This window comes from Megalobrama amblycephala, linkage group LG12, assembly GCF_018812025.1.
Source record: "Megalobrama amblycephala isolate DHTTF-2021 linkage group LG12, ASM1881202v1, whole genome shotgun sequence".
Lineage (NCBI taxonomy): Eukaryota > Metazoa > Chordata > Actinopteri > Cypriniformes > Xenocyprididae > Megalobrama > Megalobrama amblycephala.
The window spans coordinates 7,011,070-7,027,015 of NC_063055.1; the positions used below are offsets into that span (position 1 = coordinate 7,011,070).

Sequence of the window (15,946 nt, forward strand, 5' to 3'; positions counted from 1 at the left end):
TGAACTTGTTTGGCCCATTTTTCATGTGCGGATCATATTTGTGTTTTTTTTTTTTTTTATTTATCTTTAAGCTTTTTTTGGATCTACACATCGCCAGAAGTTTGTGTATTTAATTCATTTGGATTTGTGTCTTGCGCTGCACTCTTCTAGTCTCTTTATCTAGTTCAGCAGATTATCTTTGTCCATTAATAATGTGTAACTTTCTTAGCTCAGAATTGCAAGATAAATTCCTCAGATTTTAAAAACCTAAAACTATAAAGTTTAATTCAACGCATTAAATCACAGTCAAACCCGGCAACAAGAGAATCTCAGCTCAGGCATCAAAGTATTCATATTCACAGCATGATATGGAGGATCATTAAAGCATAGCAAACCAGCTCATAAAAAGTACAGTATATTTTTCTGCTGCCAGCGTGCTGCTAAGCACAGAACAGATTTTTAAGATGTTAACGATCGTGCAGTCATTTCAAACTCATCAAACAGCGTTACAGTATGTGTAAAGGTCAGTCATTTGGCCTCTGAGAATGCGTCAGTCTCACAAGAGCCTTGTAATAACAGCTTTTTCATATGACCGCTGACATTCAGAGTCAGCTAAACACGGTTTCAGGACCTTACCCGGGGGGCTGTGTCCTTGCTGTGAGGAAATAGCAATTAACAACACTGAAGGAAGGGCAGGAAATGAAAGGCAGGTGATGTCGGACAGGTGGGAGGCGCAGCAGTAATTACAGAGACCCTTTCAGGCAAGTCGCTTCACTTGGCACTCATCTTGGTAACACCTCAAGGCAGCTTTTTTTTCAAGGGGTCAATTTCAGGTTAGCATGGTTCGGTTAGCCCCCTGCTGGTAGATGCCATAATTACACCATCTGGAGGCCTGTAAGAACTGGAGATCCAGGAAAAATAACTTTAATGGTCAAAAGTTTGGAAGAATTAAGAATTTTTTATGTTTTTGAAAGAACTCTCTTATGGTAAACTCACAATGGCTGCATTTATTTGATCAAAAAATATAGTCAAAACACTGATATTTTGAAAAATATCAGTGTTTTAAAAAGCTATTTTGTATTTGAATGTATTTTAAAAATTAATTTATTCCTCTGATGCAAAGTTGAATTTTCAGCATCATTACTCTTCAGTGTCACATGATCCATCAGAAATCATTCTGATTTGCTGCTCAAGAAACATTTTCTTATTATCAATAGTGAAAATGCATGTGCTGCTTAATATTTTTTTGAAAACAATGTTTCAATACCATTCAAAGGTTTTGGGTAAGTAGGATTTTTTTAAACAAAAATAAGAAATTAGTAACTTTATTCAGCAAGGATGCATTAAATTGACATTTATAATGCTACAGTATAATCAAATAAGGTCAAAGTCACATAAATGCTGTTCTTTTGAACTTTCTATTCAGCAAATAATCCTTAAAAAAGTATCACTGTTTCCACAAAAATATTAAGCAGCACAACTGTTTTAACATTGATTACAATAAAAACCATTATTAATAAATGAGCAGCAAATAAGCATATTTTATTTGATTTCTGAAGGGTCAAATTCAGCTTTGCCATCACAGGAATAAATTATATTTTAAAATATCTTAAAATAGAAAACATTTCTTTTTAAATTGTAATTGTCACCTGTGGGTACGCTAATAAGCGCACAAAGATGAATAGTTTAAGGGAAACTAAGTCTTTAATCCAATAATGCACAAAAACAGGCAGGAGAATCTTAGGAAACACATCCACTTCACAAAAACGCACAAAGGACTGAACAAAACAGGGAGTATACATATATACAGATTAAATTAGTTAATAAATTGAACGACAGGTGAATGGAATCATAATCAGGCACACACTAGGAAACTAGGACACGCAGGCAAACAGGAACAGGGAAAACAGAACTAATACACAATTAAACCAAAACAGAATATAAGCGTTACAGTAATAATATTTTTAATACATTACATTTTTACTGTATGTTTGATAAAATAAATGCAGCCTTGGTGATCATAAGAGACTTCTTTGAAAACATCCAAAAAAAAAAGGTTTTTATTCTAAACTTTTGACCGGCAGTGTAACTTTGACCTGGTTCTCCTTCCTGGGTCTCTGTACCTCATGAAGTCATTTATCACAGTATGATTCAGCAGTTTGTAAAATATTTCAACAGGTTATCTTTACCCTTCCCGCGTATGGGTGTTTAACATTCTCAAATGCCATTTTCTCTGCTGCATTAAGTAATATTAAGTATGATGTTTATTCCAATGGAAACAATCTCTTGCCCTTTTCCAATCACTGCCTTTATGAGGAAGCCCTGGTTATCATTATTCTGCGGTAATTGCCATCCCAGGGAAAACAAACCTGTTTAAATATCTGTTTCTCTCTGTGGTTTTATGTAATTATTGCACTCGTTGCAGTTCCTCGTGCCCCGGGATGTGTTCCCTGCGCTTGTTGTTGATCATGTTGCTCTTGTAATACATAGTCTTCTTCACGGTTAAGAGCGGAAAATGAAGATATACAGTGTGAATAAGAGCGTATGGATTTTCCCATTTGTTTAACATAAATTCAAAGTTGCTTAAAGACTAAGAAAGAATAAAAGCAACGTGGTGCTTGTGGCTGCTTACTGTCCTAAGACATTTAGTTGACATCTATGGGTTTTTTGTTTTATCATTCGCCAGGCAGTCTTTTGTGTCTATAGCATACGCAAGAATGAGCTACACTGCGAAGATTAATATGCATGTTATGGGGTTTGTTCAAGTATGAGCAATAACGGCATTGCCTTAAGAATCTCTAATAAAAAATTAAAAAGGTAATTGCGACTTTTTATCTCACAATTCTGACTTTTTCTCGCAATTACAAGTTTATATCTCACAATTCTGACTTTTTTTCTCAGAATTGCGAGATATAAACTCACAATTGCGTGATATAAAGTCAGAATTGCGAGTTATAAAGTCAGAATTACGATATAAACTTGCAATTGCATGTTTTAATGTCCAATTGTGAGGGAACTCAGAATTCTGAGTTTATATCTTGCAATTCTGAGAAAAAGTCAGAATTGTGAGAAAGTCAGAATTGCGTAATAAAAATTTGCAATTGCAAGAAAAAAAGTCAGAATTGCGACTTTATATCTCACAATTTTGACTTTATATCATGCAATTCAGACTTTATATTTCGAAATTGCAAGTTTAAATCTCGCAATTGCAAAAAAAGTCAAAATTGTTGGATAAAAAGTTGCAGTTACCTTTTTTATTTATTTTTTATTTAGTAGCAGGAACAGGCTTCCATACTTTCTTAATAGTTATTTATAATTTAAGTTTAGAGGGGTAATTCACTTCTTATGTGATTGTCCAAGCTGCTTTTCCATAAAATGAAAGTGAATGTTGACCATTGCTGTCAGAAAACTTCTTTAGTATTCTACTATTTCTTTTAAGCAGGATTTACAGCTTGCATGATTTTTTGAAGTGTTTGTGGTGTGTCGGTCTTGAAATCGTATCTGCCGCAGCCTCGTGGCCTGTCAGTTTATCAGATCATAACTGCAGGGATTAAAGCAGAGCTCTGTTCCATAAACAGACCTTTTCCCACTGCTGAAATCCATCTTCACTATGCAGGAAAAGTAGCTGTATTCAAAGCGTGAGAGAGAGAGAGATTCAATCCGCGTCTTTACTAATGCGGCAGGTAGAGTTCTCCGGAATCTTCTCAGGTTGTGAAACCCACAATAATCCAATATTTACAATCCCCGAGTGAGGGGGTATTTTTTTCAGAATGGATCTATAAACCCATTACTAACAGGCCTGCAGTGCTATTTATAAACCAGACGAAGGCTTTTTTCAACTCTTCAGCCTATTCTGGCTTTGAATTTCTACTTAGGTCTTTCTTTTGTCTCTGCACACTGTTATTCGGCACTCGAGTCTGTGCGAGTCTTGACCTTTGATGAAAGGTCATTAGGAAGTGTTCATGTGTGCCAATTTTTGATTTATGTATGATTTACCTGTTCTTGTGTTGGCATAAATGTTCAAAAGTAAAAAAAATCGGATGTTTTTTTTTAAGGCTGTCAAAATTAACGCTTTAATTTTGCAATTTTTTTTTCAGTTCAATGTGCTAAAAATATTTAACACAATTAACGCAGCAATCGTTTTTTTATATCATTCATTCAAGTTCTTTTAAACCATTTAAGCATGATAAGATCTGTCTGTGACGCGTCTATATGTGTTCTCTCATCCAAAACACGTGCCAGTACTGAGGGGTTTTTTTTGTACTTCAAAGGACAAAAACACACAAATTAATGTCAAAATGCACGTTTTTGTAGAGTATCCTCATAAACGCACTCTTAAATGAGTTAAAAAGTCTGAGTTGTGAGAAAATCAGATCTGTGTCATGTGCATTAGCTTTTAAAGTGACAGCAGACTAATAAACTTGCTGCTGTCTGTCATTAATGTTAATCAAAGAACAAAAGATAGAGAAAATCACTCGTTGCTTTTGACTGAATAACTTTTGTAGCTTTAATAAGAATTCATTTATATTCAATTTATAGTTTGTTAGTTCACTTAAATTAAAAGTTATATTTTTCAAAAACTATTAAATGTTAAAAACATTGTGTGTATGTTCATTTATACTGTAATGTTGAATGGCTATAATTGCGGGAAAAAAATCTATTTAATAGAGGGATCAGTAGCATTATTGGTATCAGTGATACTGCCCTTCATTCACAGTACTTAGGAAAAAGATTCCATTAAAAACATATTTAAAATATACCTTCATTAATTGTAAACGTACATTAATTTGGAATTACAATGTGAAATTATTACAATATAAAATATATCAATATGCGAATAAGTTTGGTTAATTACAGAAAAATATGTGATAAATTAGCTAATTTTTTAATCGATTGACAGCACTAGTTTTTATAAACAATTTATACAAAATGCAGCATTATATTTAGTGACGCTTACTAAGGCAAGTATAACAATAGTAATAATAATAATAATTATAATTAAATTTATTAAAAATGATTATTGCTGCTGTTGTTGTTGATATTGTTAATCATAATTTTGCTTGCCTCAGTAAGCACCACTAAATGTATATAATACTGTATTTACTATAATAATTATTTTTTATAAGTATAGTATAAATAAAATATTAAATATTAAAAAAAATAATATATTTTTTTATAAGCACCACTAAATATAAAACTATTTTTTTCAATAATAATCATTTATTTTTAAGTATGTTAAGTATTAAACTTAATCCTGTAATTAAGTAACTCGTCCTGTAACTCATCCTGCACTATTTGACATTTTGAACTGGTAAGCAACCACTTATCAACACTCTCAGAAAAAAAGGGTACAAAAGTTGTCACTGGGACAGGACCCTTTCAAAAGGTACTAATATGCACCATTTGGCTACTAATACGTACCTTTAAGGTACTAATATGCACCCTTTAGGGGTAAATAATGCTCAAAGTTGTACCTTTTGACAGGGTACCGCCCCAGTGACAGCTCTTGTATCTTTTTTTCTGAGAGTGAACAGTCTAGCAACCACCCTAAACACTCCAGCATCATCATCTTCACCATTAAATGTACTGTATTTGCAAGATTTCTTCATCTTTTCTAACCCTGGAGCTCTCAGAACACCCCCCCTCCACACACACACTCACCGGTACAGCCAGTGTAGATGCTAATCATGGGTAGTTTTGTTATCCAATGGCTGTATCTCTTGTCTCCACTGAGAAAATTGTGTTGTTAATGTGACGTCCCTATCAGCGCTTTTTTAACAATGGAATTGTCAGTGATTGATGGTTTAATACCCTCTGAGGTTCCTCTGCTCTCCTTTTCCTGATGGAGTGTTCAGAAAGACAGTGTTGCAGCCCGTGGATTTGACTGAAATGTATTTATTTGGGATTTATTGCTTGCGTATCTGCGATTGGGTGGCAGAAAAATTCACTTTGGGTTCCCCGGTCAAACAGGAAATGGATTATGACAAATTGAGCTTCTTTAATTTTCTCATTTTGCGTCGCACCGAAGGACGTATCACATTCGGCTTTTTCTCGGTTGTTGTTGTTGTAAGTCAAGATAACGTAGTGGATGCTTTATTGAAACAGCTCTGTAGAATTTGTTTGCTCACACACTTGTGCTTTAGGGCATTTTTAAATGTAGTTCCCGTGTTGAATTATATGGGAGTGAAATGCTTTGTATTATGTTTGCTGTTGTCTCCGTTCCAGATCCGTTCTGTAGGACCACAAAGAATTGAGATGTTTTGGTTTTTCCATCTAGGAAGTGGAATTGCATTTTGCTCCCACTCACGTCCTACGTGATCAAACTTTCTCAAATGTTTTGGGCGGTATAGCTGTGTCATTCCATTCTACTTGGGACTTTTTGTTTAGCAAAAACAAACCTAATTGTGCTTGGGTCCAATTATTGATGATCTTATCTGCCCCGACTCCCTCGGCCATCCTTGGTTTCGGCTGACGGGGCACTTCCTGCGTGGCAGACAGAGCAGTCCTTGCTCCTTCCTGACTGTCACAGCCTCTCTGAACAGCCTGTCCTCTCTTTCCATGATAAGATCGGCTGCTTTTAAAGGCTTCTGATGGGCTGCTTCTAGATGGCGGCCGGAATGGCGATAAACCACCTTGACTTGAGCTACAAAGAGCTTGGGGGCCAGATGGTATCGAGGAAGCATAAAAGGGAGACACAGAGACTGATGTTTCTTGAGAGACTTGTTCTTCAGGACACGACATCCTTGCATGTGATCGTTTTACAACGAGAGGTTACAGAGGTTACCGGATACATGCGAATGGCACCAAGGAGAGCGGTCTGTCTCGGGAGGAAGTTGCGTGGTAAAGTAAGGTCAAATCACAGGTGACATAAGGGCAGTGAAGGTTTTAACCCACTGCAACTACATTGCAATGTTTAAAGCAGTTAAATAATGCCTTGTAATTTATGTAATTATGGATTAAAACTTCAAAGAACAGCAGCTCTGTATCATAGCAACAAGTTTTGCAGGAACAAAATTTGAATCTCCCAGCAAGCCAAAGTCACACAACATGGTCACTGCCTACTCACTATATTGCTGACTGATTTGGATCATTTAGCTGACTTCCATATACATATTGTATCTGTAATTTCTTTTCCTAATTCTTAATATTTTTACTGTAGTTACAGAAAAATGGAAACAATTTATACTGTGTGGTAATATATATACGTATACCTTTCATGCATAGGTCACTACAGTGCAAAACCTATACACTGCCACCATGTGGCAAGCTTTTGTATGTGGAATTTTTTTTTCTCCAAACCAAGATTGCCGATGGCTAATCAGAAATGCCAAGTTGCTCTGGAATACCCATCCATTCCTTCTATCCTAGGAGTCTCTTGCAGGAAAAACATCTAAGGAGTTACATCATTGTTCAATTTTCCAAGTATTGATTTTAGATTGGGAGGAAATTCTTATTAATAATCTGTCCATTAAATTGGACATCATGCATTGCTAGCTATATTTCAGCTACAATTCATACTGTTACTGTGACTGTTGTTCTTGAAAATACTTTAGCTGCAGTAACTTTTTTTGGCTGTAAATAAATGTATTTGTGTTATTACAATGTATTTTGTACATTTGTACACTCGCGAACAACAACGTGCAAGTGCAACTTTATCTCATTGCAAATTTAACTGAAGCATTGGGAAACAATAATGCGCTAATTCTACAGAGCATTTACTACACACGGCACAGCAGACAGGCAACTGCAGTCTCTTGTAATGTTTTTGCAGGCATGCATGTTCAACTGAAGTGTACCTGCCGCACATACAACATTCCTTACGGTACTGACGATACTACCGTTTAAAAAATACAATGGCGTCACCAGTATTTTGAAGCTTTAGTATCGCGATACTACCGTAGTACCAGTACACCGTGCAACCCTAATTACTTGTAATGCTTTACTCGTTACATCAAAAAAGTAATCTGATTACATAAGGCACATTACTTGTAATGCTTTACTCGTTACATCAAAAAAGTAATCTGATTACATAAGGCACATTACTTGTAATGCTTTACTTGTTACATCAAAAAGTAATCTGATTACATAAGGCACATTACTTGTAATGCTTTACTCGTTACATCAAAAAAGTAATCTGATTACATAAGGCACATTACTTGTAATGCTTTACTCGTTACATCAAAAAAGTAATCTGATTACATAAGGCACATTACTTGTAATGCTTTACTTGTTACATCAAAACAGTAATCTGATTACATGATGCGCATTACTTGTAATGCTTTACTTGTTACATCAAAAAGTAATCTGATTACATAAGGCACATTACTTGTAATGCTTTACTTGTTACATCAAAAAGTAATCTGATTACATAAGGCACATTACTTGTAATGCTTTACTTGTTACATCAAAAAGTAATCTGATTACATAAGGCACATTACTTGTAATGCTTTACTTGTTACATCAAAAAGTAATCTGATTACATGATGCGCATTACTTGTAATGCTTTACTTGTTACATCAAAAAGTAATCTGATTACATAAGGCACATTACTTGTAATGCTTTACTTGTTACATCAAAAAGTAATCTGATTACATAAGGCACATTACTTGTAATGCTTTACTTGTTACATCAAAAAGTAATCTGATTACATAAGGCACATTACTTGTAATGCTTTACTTGTTACATCAAAAAGTAATCTGATTACATAAGGCACATTACTTGTAATGCTTTACTCGTTACATCAAAAAAGTAATCTGATTACATAAGGCACATTACTTGTAATGCTTTACTTGTTACATCAAAAAGTAATCTGATTACATAAGGCACATTACTTGTAATGCTTTACTCGTTACATCAAAAAAGTAATCTGATTACATAAGGCACATTACTTGTAATGCTTTACTCGTTACATCAAAAAAGTAATCTGATTACATAAGGCACATTACTTGTAATGCTTTACTTGTTACATCAAAACAGTAATCTGATTACATGATGCGCATTACTTGTAATGCTTTACTCGTTACATCAAAAAAGTAATCTGATTACATAAGGTACATTACTTGTAGGGTTGTCACGATACCACAAAAAATGTCTTACGATACTATACCAGCTGATGGTATAGTATCATAGTATCATGGTATCACGATACCATGCAGTATACAAAAGATATTATGATGTTAGTTAAGTGAATTTCAGACCCTTTCTCCAGAAAAAATGCAGTGCGAACAACAACGTGCAAGTGCAACTTTATCTCATTGCAAATTTAACTGAAGCATTGGGAAACAATAATGCGCTAATTCTACAGAGCATTTACTACACACGGCACAGCAGACAGGCAACAGCTGTCTCTTGTAATGTTTTTGCAGGCATGCTTGTTCAATTGAAGTGTACCTGCCGCACATACAACATTCCTTACGGTACTGACGATACTACCGTTTAAAAAATACAATGGCGTCACCAGTATTTTTAAGCTTTAGTATCGTGATACTACCGTAGTACTGGTACACCGTGCAACCCTAATTACTTGTAATGCTTTACTCGTTACATCAAAAAGTAATCTGATTACATAAGGCACATTACTTGTAATGCTTTACTCGTTACATCAAAAAAGTAATCTGATTACATAAGGCACATTACTTGTAATGCTTTACTCGTTACATCAAAAAAGTAATCTGATTACATAAGGCACATTACTTGTAATGCTTTACTCGTTACATCAAAAAAGTAATCTGATTACATAATGCACATTACTTGTAATGCTTTACTCGTTACATCAAAAAAGTAATCTGATTACATAAGGCACATTACTTGTAATGTTTTACTCGTTACATCAAAAAGTAATCTGATTACATAAGGCACATTACTTGTAATGCTTTACTCGTTACATCAAAAAGTAATCTGATTACATAAGGCACATTACTTGTAATTAGTGATGTCCCGATCAGGTTTTTTTGCCCTCGAGTCCAAGTCCGAGTCATTTGATTTTGAGTATCTGCCGATATCGAGTCCCGATCCGATACTTCTATAATACATCAAAAAAAGAATAAAGAAGAGCGAAAAAAACAGATCCAGGACGTTCCTTATTTTTTATTTAATTACAAACAGAGCACTTCTGTGAGGTAGCTTGAACAATCAAGTAATAAATAACATAAATTGTTCACTTCACTTCACTTTAGTGCAACAGTAAATATAAAAAAGGCTAATATAAAAACAAATATATTTGGTTTGATTTGGGTATGCTGCAGACTGTGTAATAACTAAAATAATGTTTATATATATCATATTTTCTGGCTAGTTTACTTTAGTTTTTTATAATACACCATACTTTAACCCAAACTGAATAATAAAAAACAAGTTTAAATGGGTAAATCTTCTATTATTATTTTTGATTCTTAATTTTCTTTTCTGTCATACTCAAATTCTTGTTAAAACACATTAGACATGCGTATTGTGTGCATTTTGAACACTTTTTGTGTGAAATTATATTTATTTTGTCCATCAAAAGTGTGCTTTCACTTTAATTACGCGTCAGCAGCGCAGCGTGTGTCTCAATCAGCTCCCTAGTTCAGTAGTCAGGGCACTGATCAGGGTATCAGCCACATTCACTTTCATTATATACTGATTCACGACCTAAAGAGCTAGGGAGCTGATTGAGACACAGGGATAGACTCGGTGCCGAAACGATTGCGGCACTGCTAATTACGCGACACTCCTGCCTGAAGCTTTACGAGCTGCTCCTGCTGCCTGTGTGAATGCATCCGTTGGTTGACATGCACGCTGAAAAAAATATGCGCTACTCACGCGCCGCTTATGCTTGCAGTGTGAAACAGGCCTAACTCTGTGCCACCACATCACTATAGATGTGTTAAAAATAATGAGAATATATATACATATATATCCGAGTCCTGATCGGGAGGTAACGTCCGATTCCGATCGAGTCTGAAACCACATGATCGGGCCCGATTTCCGATCACGTGATCGGATCTGGACATCCCTACTTGTAATGCTTTACTCGTTACATCAAAAAAGTAATCTGATTACATAATGCACATTACTTGTAATGCTTTACTGGTTACATCAAAAAGTAATCTGATTACATAAGGCACATTACTTGTAATGCTTTACTGGTTACATCAAAAAGTAATCTGATTACATAAGGCACATTACTTGTAATGTTTTACTCGTTACATCAAAAAGTAATCTGATTACGTAAGGCACATTACTTGTAATGCTTTACTCGTTACATCAAAAAAGTAATCTGATTACATAATGCACATTACTTGTAATGCTTTACTGATTACATCATAAAAGTAATCAGATTACATAATGCACATTACTTGTAATGCTTTACTTGTTACATCAAAAAATGTAATGTGTTAGCTCTATTATATTTTTTGGGTAAAAGTTTACAATAAGGTTCATTAGTTAACATTAGTTAACATGAACTAGTAATGAACTGCACTTATACAGCATTTATTAATCTTTGTTCTTTTAATCATTTCCTAATACATTATTAAAATCTTGTTAACATTAGTTAATGCACTGTGAACATAAAGAACAACTGTATTTTCATTAACTAACGTTTACAAAGATTAGTGAATACAGTAACAAATGTATTGCTCATGGTTAGTTCATGTTAGTTAATACACTAATTAATGTTTAACTAATGAACCTTATTGTAAAGTGTTACCATTTTTGGTATATATTTTATAGTTTTCACATGATTTTATATCATTTTATTCATTGGTTTATTCCTGACTAAAACAAATCCTGACTGAACTTGTCATGCGTAATTTATCCTATTATATTTCAGGCTATATATATATAATATATATATAATTTAAAAAGACCTGATGACTTATATGACTATAATGTGTTCTTAAATCCTTCTGAGGGTGAAAAATATCTTTTATAAAACTTATCGGAGATGACTGTGGACAAAATGTTTTTGTTCTTTAACAAAGATAAACCTGAAGTCTTGATGATGCTAACATCCTCTGAAGGCTGTAAATAGTCGTGGTCTCTTTAAATAGATCTGTGTCCACTTAAGATTGATGTTTTAAGGTGCTTGTATCTAAAGACATGGTTTTTATGGATCGCCCTAAATAAACTATTGTGGTGTTTTTATATCTCAGTTTCGAGAGAGTGACAGTGCTCTGTGTCTGAAGAACAGATCTTCTTTTGAGCACCAACATCATCACCTGCTACATTGTCTGGAAAAGACAACCGTAAGTACAGCTCTTCTGCTCAGCCTGTTACTGGACACAATTATTATGCGTTTCTCGATCAAAGTGCATGATCCAGATGTTTCATTAAGCATTTCCTCCTGTAATTTCCAACAGAATCATGAGTTCACAGATGAGCTGACGTTTAGTGAGATGTGTATGACTGAGTCGGTAGGCTATCGTACAAGCCGCAGCACTTCCATCTCTAGCCAGCAGGGGGTGACGACGTCCTGCTGCCCCCGCAGAGCTAAGAGAAGAGCCATCCGCCTCGCCAACTCCACCGTATCCGTCAGCCGGGGCAGCGTACAGGAGCTGGACACTCTGCAAGTGCACAAAACCTCTGCTGGACCACAAAGGTATGACAGACCATGATGATGTGTCATTTTCACTCCAAAATCAAAAGAAAGAAAAAAAGTATTATGAAAAAGTATTGTGAAAAACTTTTCTTTGCATAAAGAAAATTAGTATTTTTAGCACCATTACAATTATATATATATATATCATGTATATATCATTATTATTATATCATTATTATTGTATATATATATATATATATATATATATATATATATATATATATATAGCATGTATACTGTATGTATGTGTGTATATATATAAACACATACTGTACATACATACATAATTTCTTTCATTTTAATTAATATTAATTTGAATTAATATTTTTTCATTTTTTTAAGAAATAATTTTATCCAGCAAGGATGCTTTAAATTGATCCATAAATACATTTATAGTTTGAATAAATGCTGTTTTTTAACATTCTATTAGGAATAAATTGCATTGTGAAATATATTAAAATAAATTATTTTACATTGTGATAATATTTCACAATATTACTGTTTTTATTGTATTTTTATTTACATAAATGGAACCTTGGTGATCATAAGAGACTTCCAAAAACAGTAAATAATCAACTATAATGAATATTTTACATATAAGTACTATATCATTATATTACTTATTTCAGTTTAGGTTATGTTGTTTTATAATTATGATTTTAATGATTTGCATAAAATGATTTTAATGTGTGTGTGTGTATGTATATATATATATATATATATATATATATATATATATATATATATATATATATATATATATACAGCTATGGAAAAAATTAAGAGACCACTTAACATTGATTTCTGAACTTGGAGTGGTCTCTTAATTTTTTCCATAGCTGTATATATAGCTTTATTTTTCATATGTTTTAATAACTATAAATAATTAATATTTTATTTTATGTTTATTCATTACAGTAATTGACATTCTTCTTAAGATGTCTAAAATAATTCTTATTTTTTTCTCTTATAATTATTTGTTGTCATAATAGATCATTTATATAGCCTAATAATGAAGATGTCAATATTAAATACAAAATAAATTCTAAAAAATATATTATTTTTTTTACACACTGGTAGATATAGCTGTTTTTTACTGTAATTTTTCACAAAAAAAAAAAAAAAATGTATATGTATCTATGTTTATGTATATGTATGTATGTTTATGTATATATATGTTTATGACTCCAACAAAAATAATAACTTATGTAACAATTACACTGGTATCCCATCTAACCTATAACTTTTTTTTCTGTGCACAACGTATGTGTGTGTGTGCGTGTGCGTGTGTGTGTGCATCCAAGCAGCCGCTCCAGTCTCAACGCCCGGACAGAAGACCTGAAGCTAAACTGTGAGGATAGAGATTTCACAGCGGCTATAATCAGTATACCCACCCCTCCCGCCAACACTCCTGACGAGAGTCTGCCGCCCTCTCCTGCCATTCCCGGAATCTTACGCAACTCTCGCTCTTCCTTCACCCATGAGACAGTGAAGATCTCCTCCTTATAACCGCCACAAGCACACAAGCATCCCTCTATTGCACAACAGAAAGGAAGCGATGGGGGCTTCTCCCAGGAAAGAGCGCAACGCCACAGAAAAGACAAAGTGCATCTCGTAACGAATCTGCTTCATTCCAAATCGACAATTCGACGCGGACTCGCATGAGCTGACGTGTTTTTTTGTTCGTACGCGCTTGGAGGAGACTGAAAAGACAAACTCAATCAGACGCATTTTACAATGATAAATCAGCAGTTATAGTGGCACAGAAGGCCTTTTACTTTTAAAGATATGCAATGTTTCAACAAGCAGGAATTATGCCTATACATCCACTGCGTAATACAGTTGCAGGAGAGATTACAAAAGGTGGGAATGAACGTGAAGTAGGAAAAATGCTATGACAAAAAAGATGGAGGTGGTGTACTGTATATGTATCAATATTTGTATCATACCTCTTTAGATCACATGCATCTTCAAAACCCCACAAAAAAAAGAAGAGATTTCTGAGCAATCCTACCCAAACATGCATGTTGTTGTATAGTAGATACCATGGCAGAGAATGGAGCCGCCAACATGCTACTCTCACATACTTTTGCATGAAACTTCTTTTACCTCTATTTCGTTTGTCCTGTTTTCTTTTTTGACATTGATTAAAAAAAGATATTTACAGAGTATTAATGATCAAACGTGCTGCACCAGATGTGCACATTAGAAAAAAAAAGAATGATAAACAAAAAACAAAACAACAAAAAAACATTCAGGCATGTTCTTTGCAAAAATCTAAGGCTGGATAGTGCGTGCGTGAGTGTGTGCGTGCGTGCGTGAGTGTGTGAGGGCCGATTGGGAAGGACTTGTGTTATTTGATCACAGATATGCATGGATACCGTTGTAGGTATTTTTAATGTGTTTTCTCCCATGGGAAAATGAAGCGTTTCTATAGCATTTTAAAGCGGATCGAGGGCGTTTACCACTGTCATTAAGTTTTACAGCAGTAATTAGAGTCACTTCAACTTATTTTTCATTTGGCTTGGTAATTAAGTGTAACCTTTAAACCCTAGCTAGCTATTTTTATACAGTAGTTCATGCATCGAACACGGATATGTCCAGTGAGCCATTTCTCTGATTTGTTTTGATGCTCTGTTAATGTTTATTTAAAATTCCTAAGCAGCAATGAGACAGGCAATAATAGTGTAATTATTTTTTACTACAACTGAAATGAAAGATACGATTATCTATGGAAATGAGTGCAAAACGGGAGGAATGCAAATTTGCACTTGACTGTGATGAAAAATATATTTGTTACTCTGTTTACAAGCATTGTTATTTTTATGTTCGTTTTGGTTCTGTCTTTTTTTCTCCCCTCTCTCTCTCTCTCTCTCTCTCTCTCTCTCTCTCTCTCTCTCTCTCTCTCTCCCCAGCTTCATAAAACGGTGTGAAGTGGTAAATTTAGTAATTGGTCAGGCACCTGCTCATTTTCGGCAGGGGGTTTTGGATGAAACGGCTCCTGGTAGACGACTAAAGAGTTAGATATCAAAAGCACAGAGGTGTAAAGTCTATTCCACAAATAAAGTGAACAGAACTCAGAAAACACAATGTCTGTTGGCTCTCAATCACATCTGAACATCTGCAGTGGCACCAAAAATGTAATGTATGCTTTATGGTCATTTCTTCAGATATGCTGACACCATCTGATATTTTATAGTGCTAATCTTGAACACGATGTTCACTAAAGTCTCGTGGCGAATTGTTTTCTGGTTTTATCCTGAGGGAATGCTGTGTAATAGGTTATCAATTTGCATAATGTGAGAATTTACCATTAAATCATAATAATTTAGCTGAGCATAATTACCCATACCGCTGCCAGTCTTTTAGTGTTAAGTCAACATGAAA

General features: G+C 34.3%; 1 protein-coding gene across 4 annotated transcripts in view; it reads left to right on the forward strand.

Moving 5' to 3' along the window:
- Nucleotides 1–15,646, forward strand: part of kcnd1 (potassium voltage-gated channel, Shal-related subfamily, member 1) — an 89,274-nt gene extending 73,628 nt beyond the window's left edge. For 3 of the 4 annotated variants that reach the window (XM_048209746.1, XM_048209745.1, XM_048209744.1), the window contains 3 exons: nucleotides 12,114–12,206; nucleotides 12,321–12,559; nucleotides 13,864–15,646. In XM_048209746.1, coding sequence (XP_048065703.1) covers nucleotides 12,114–12,206; nucleotides 12,321–12,559; nucleotides 13,864–14,068 — 537 coding nt within the window. In that variant the 3' untranslated portion in view covers nucleotides 14,069–15,646. The remainder of the gene's footprint in view (nucleotides 1–12,113; nucleotides 12,207–12,320; nucleotides 12,560–13,863) is intronic. The other variant, XM_048209747.1, reaches the window with a different exon arrangement.
- The last annotated feature ends 300 nt before the right edge of the window (nucleotides 15,647–15,946 follow it).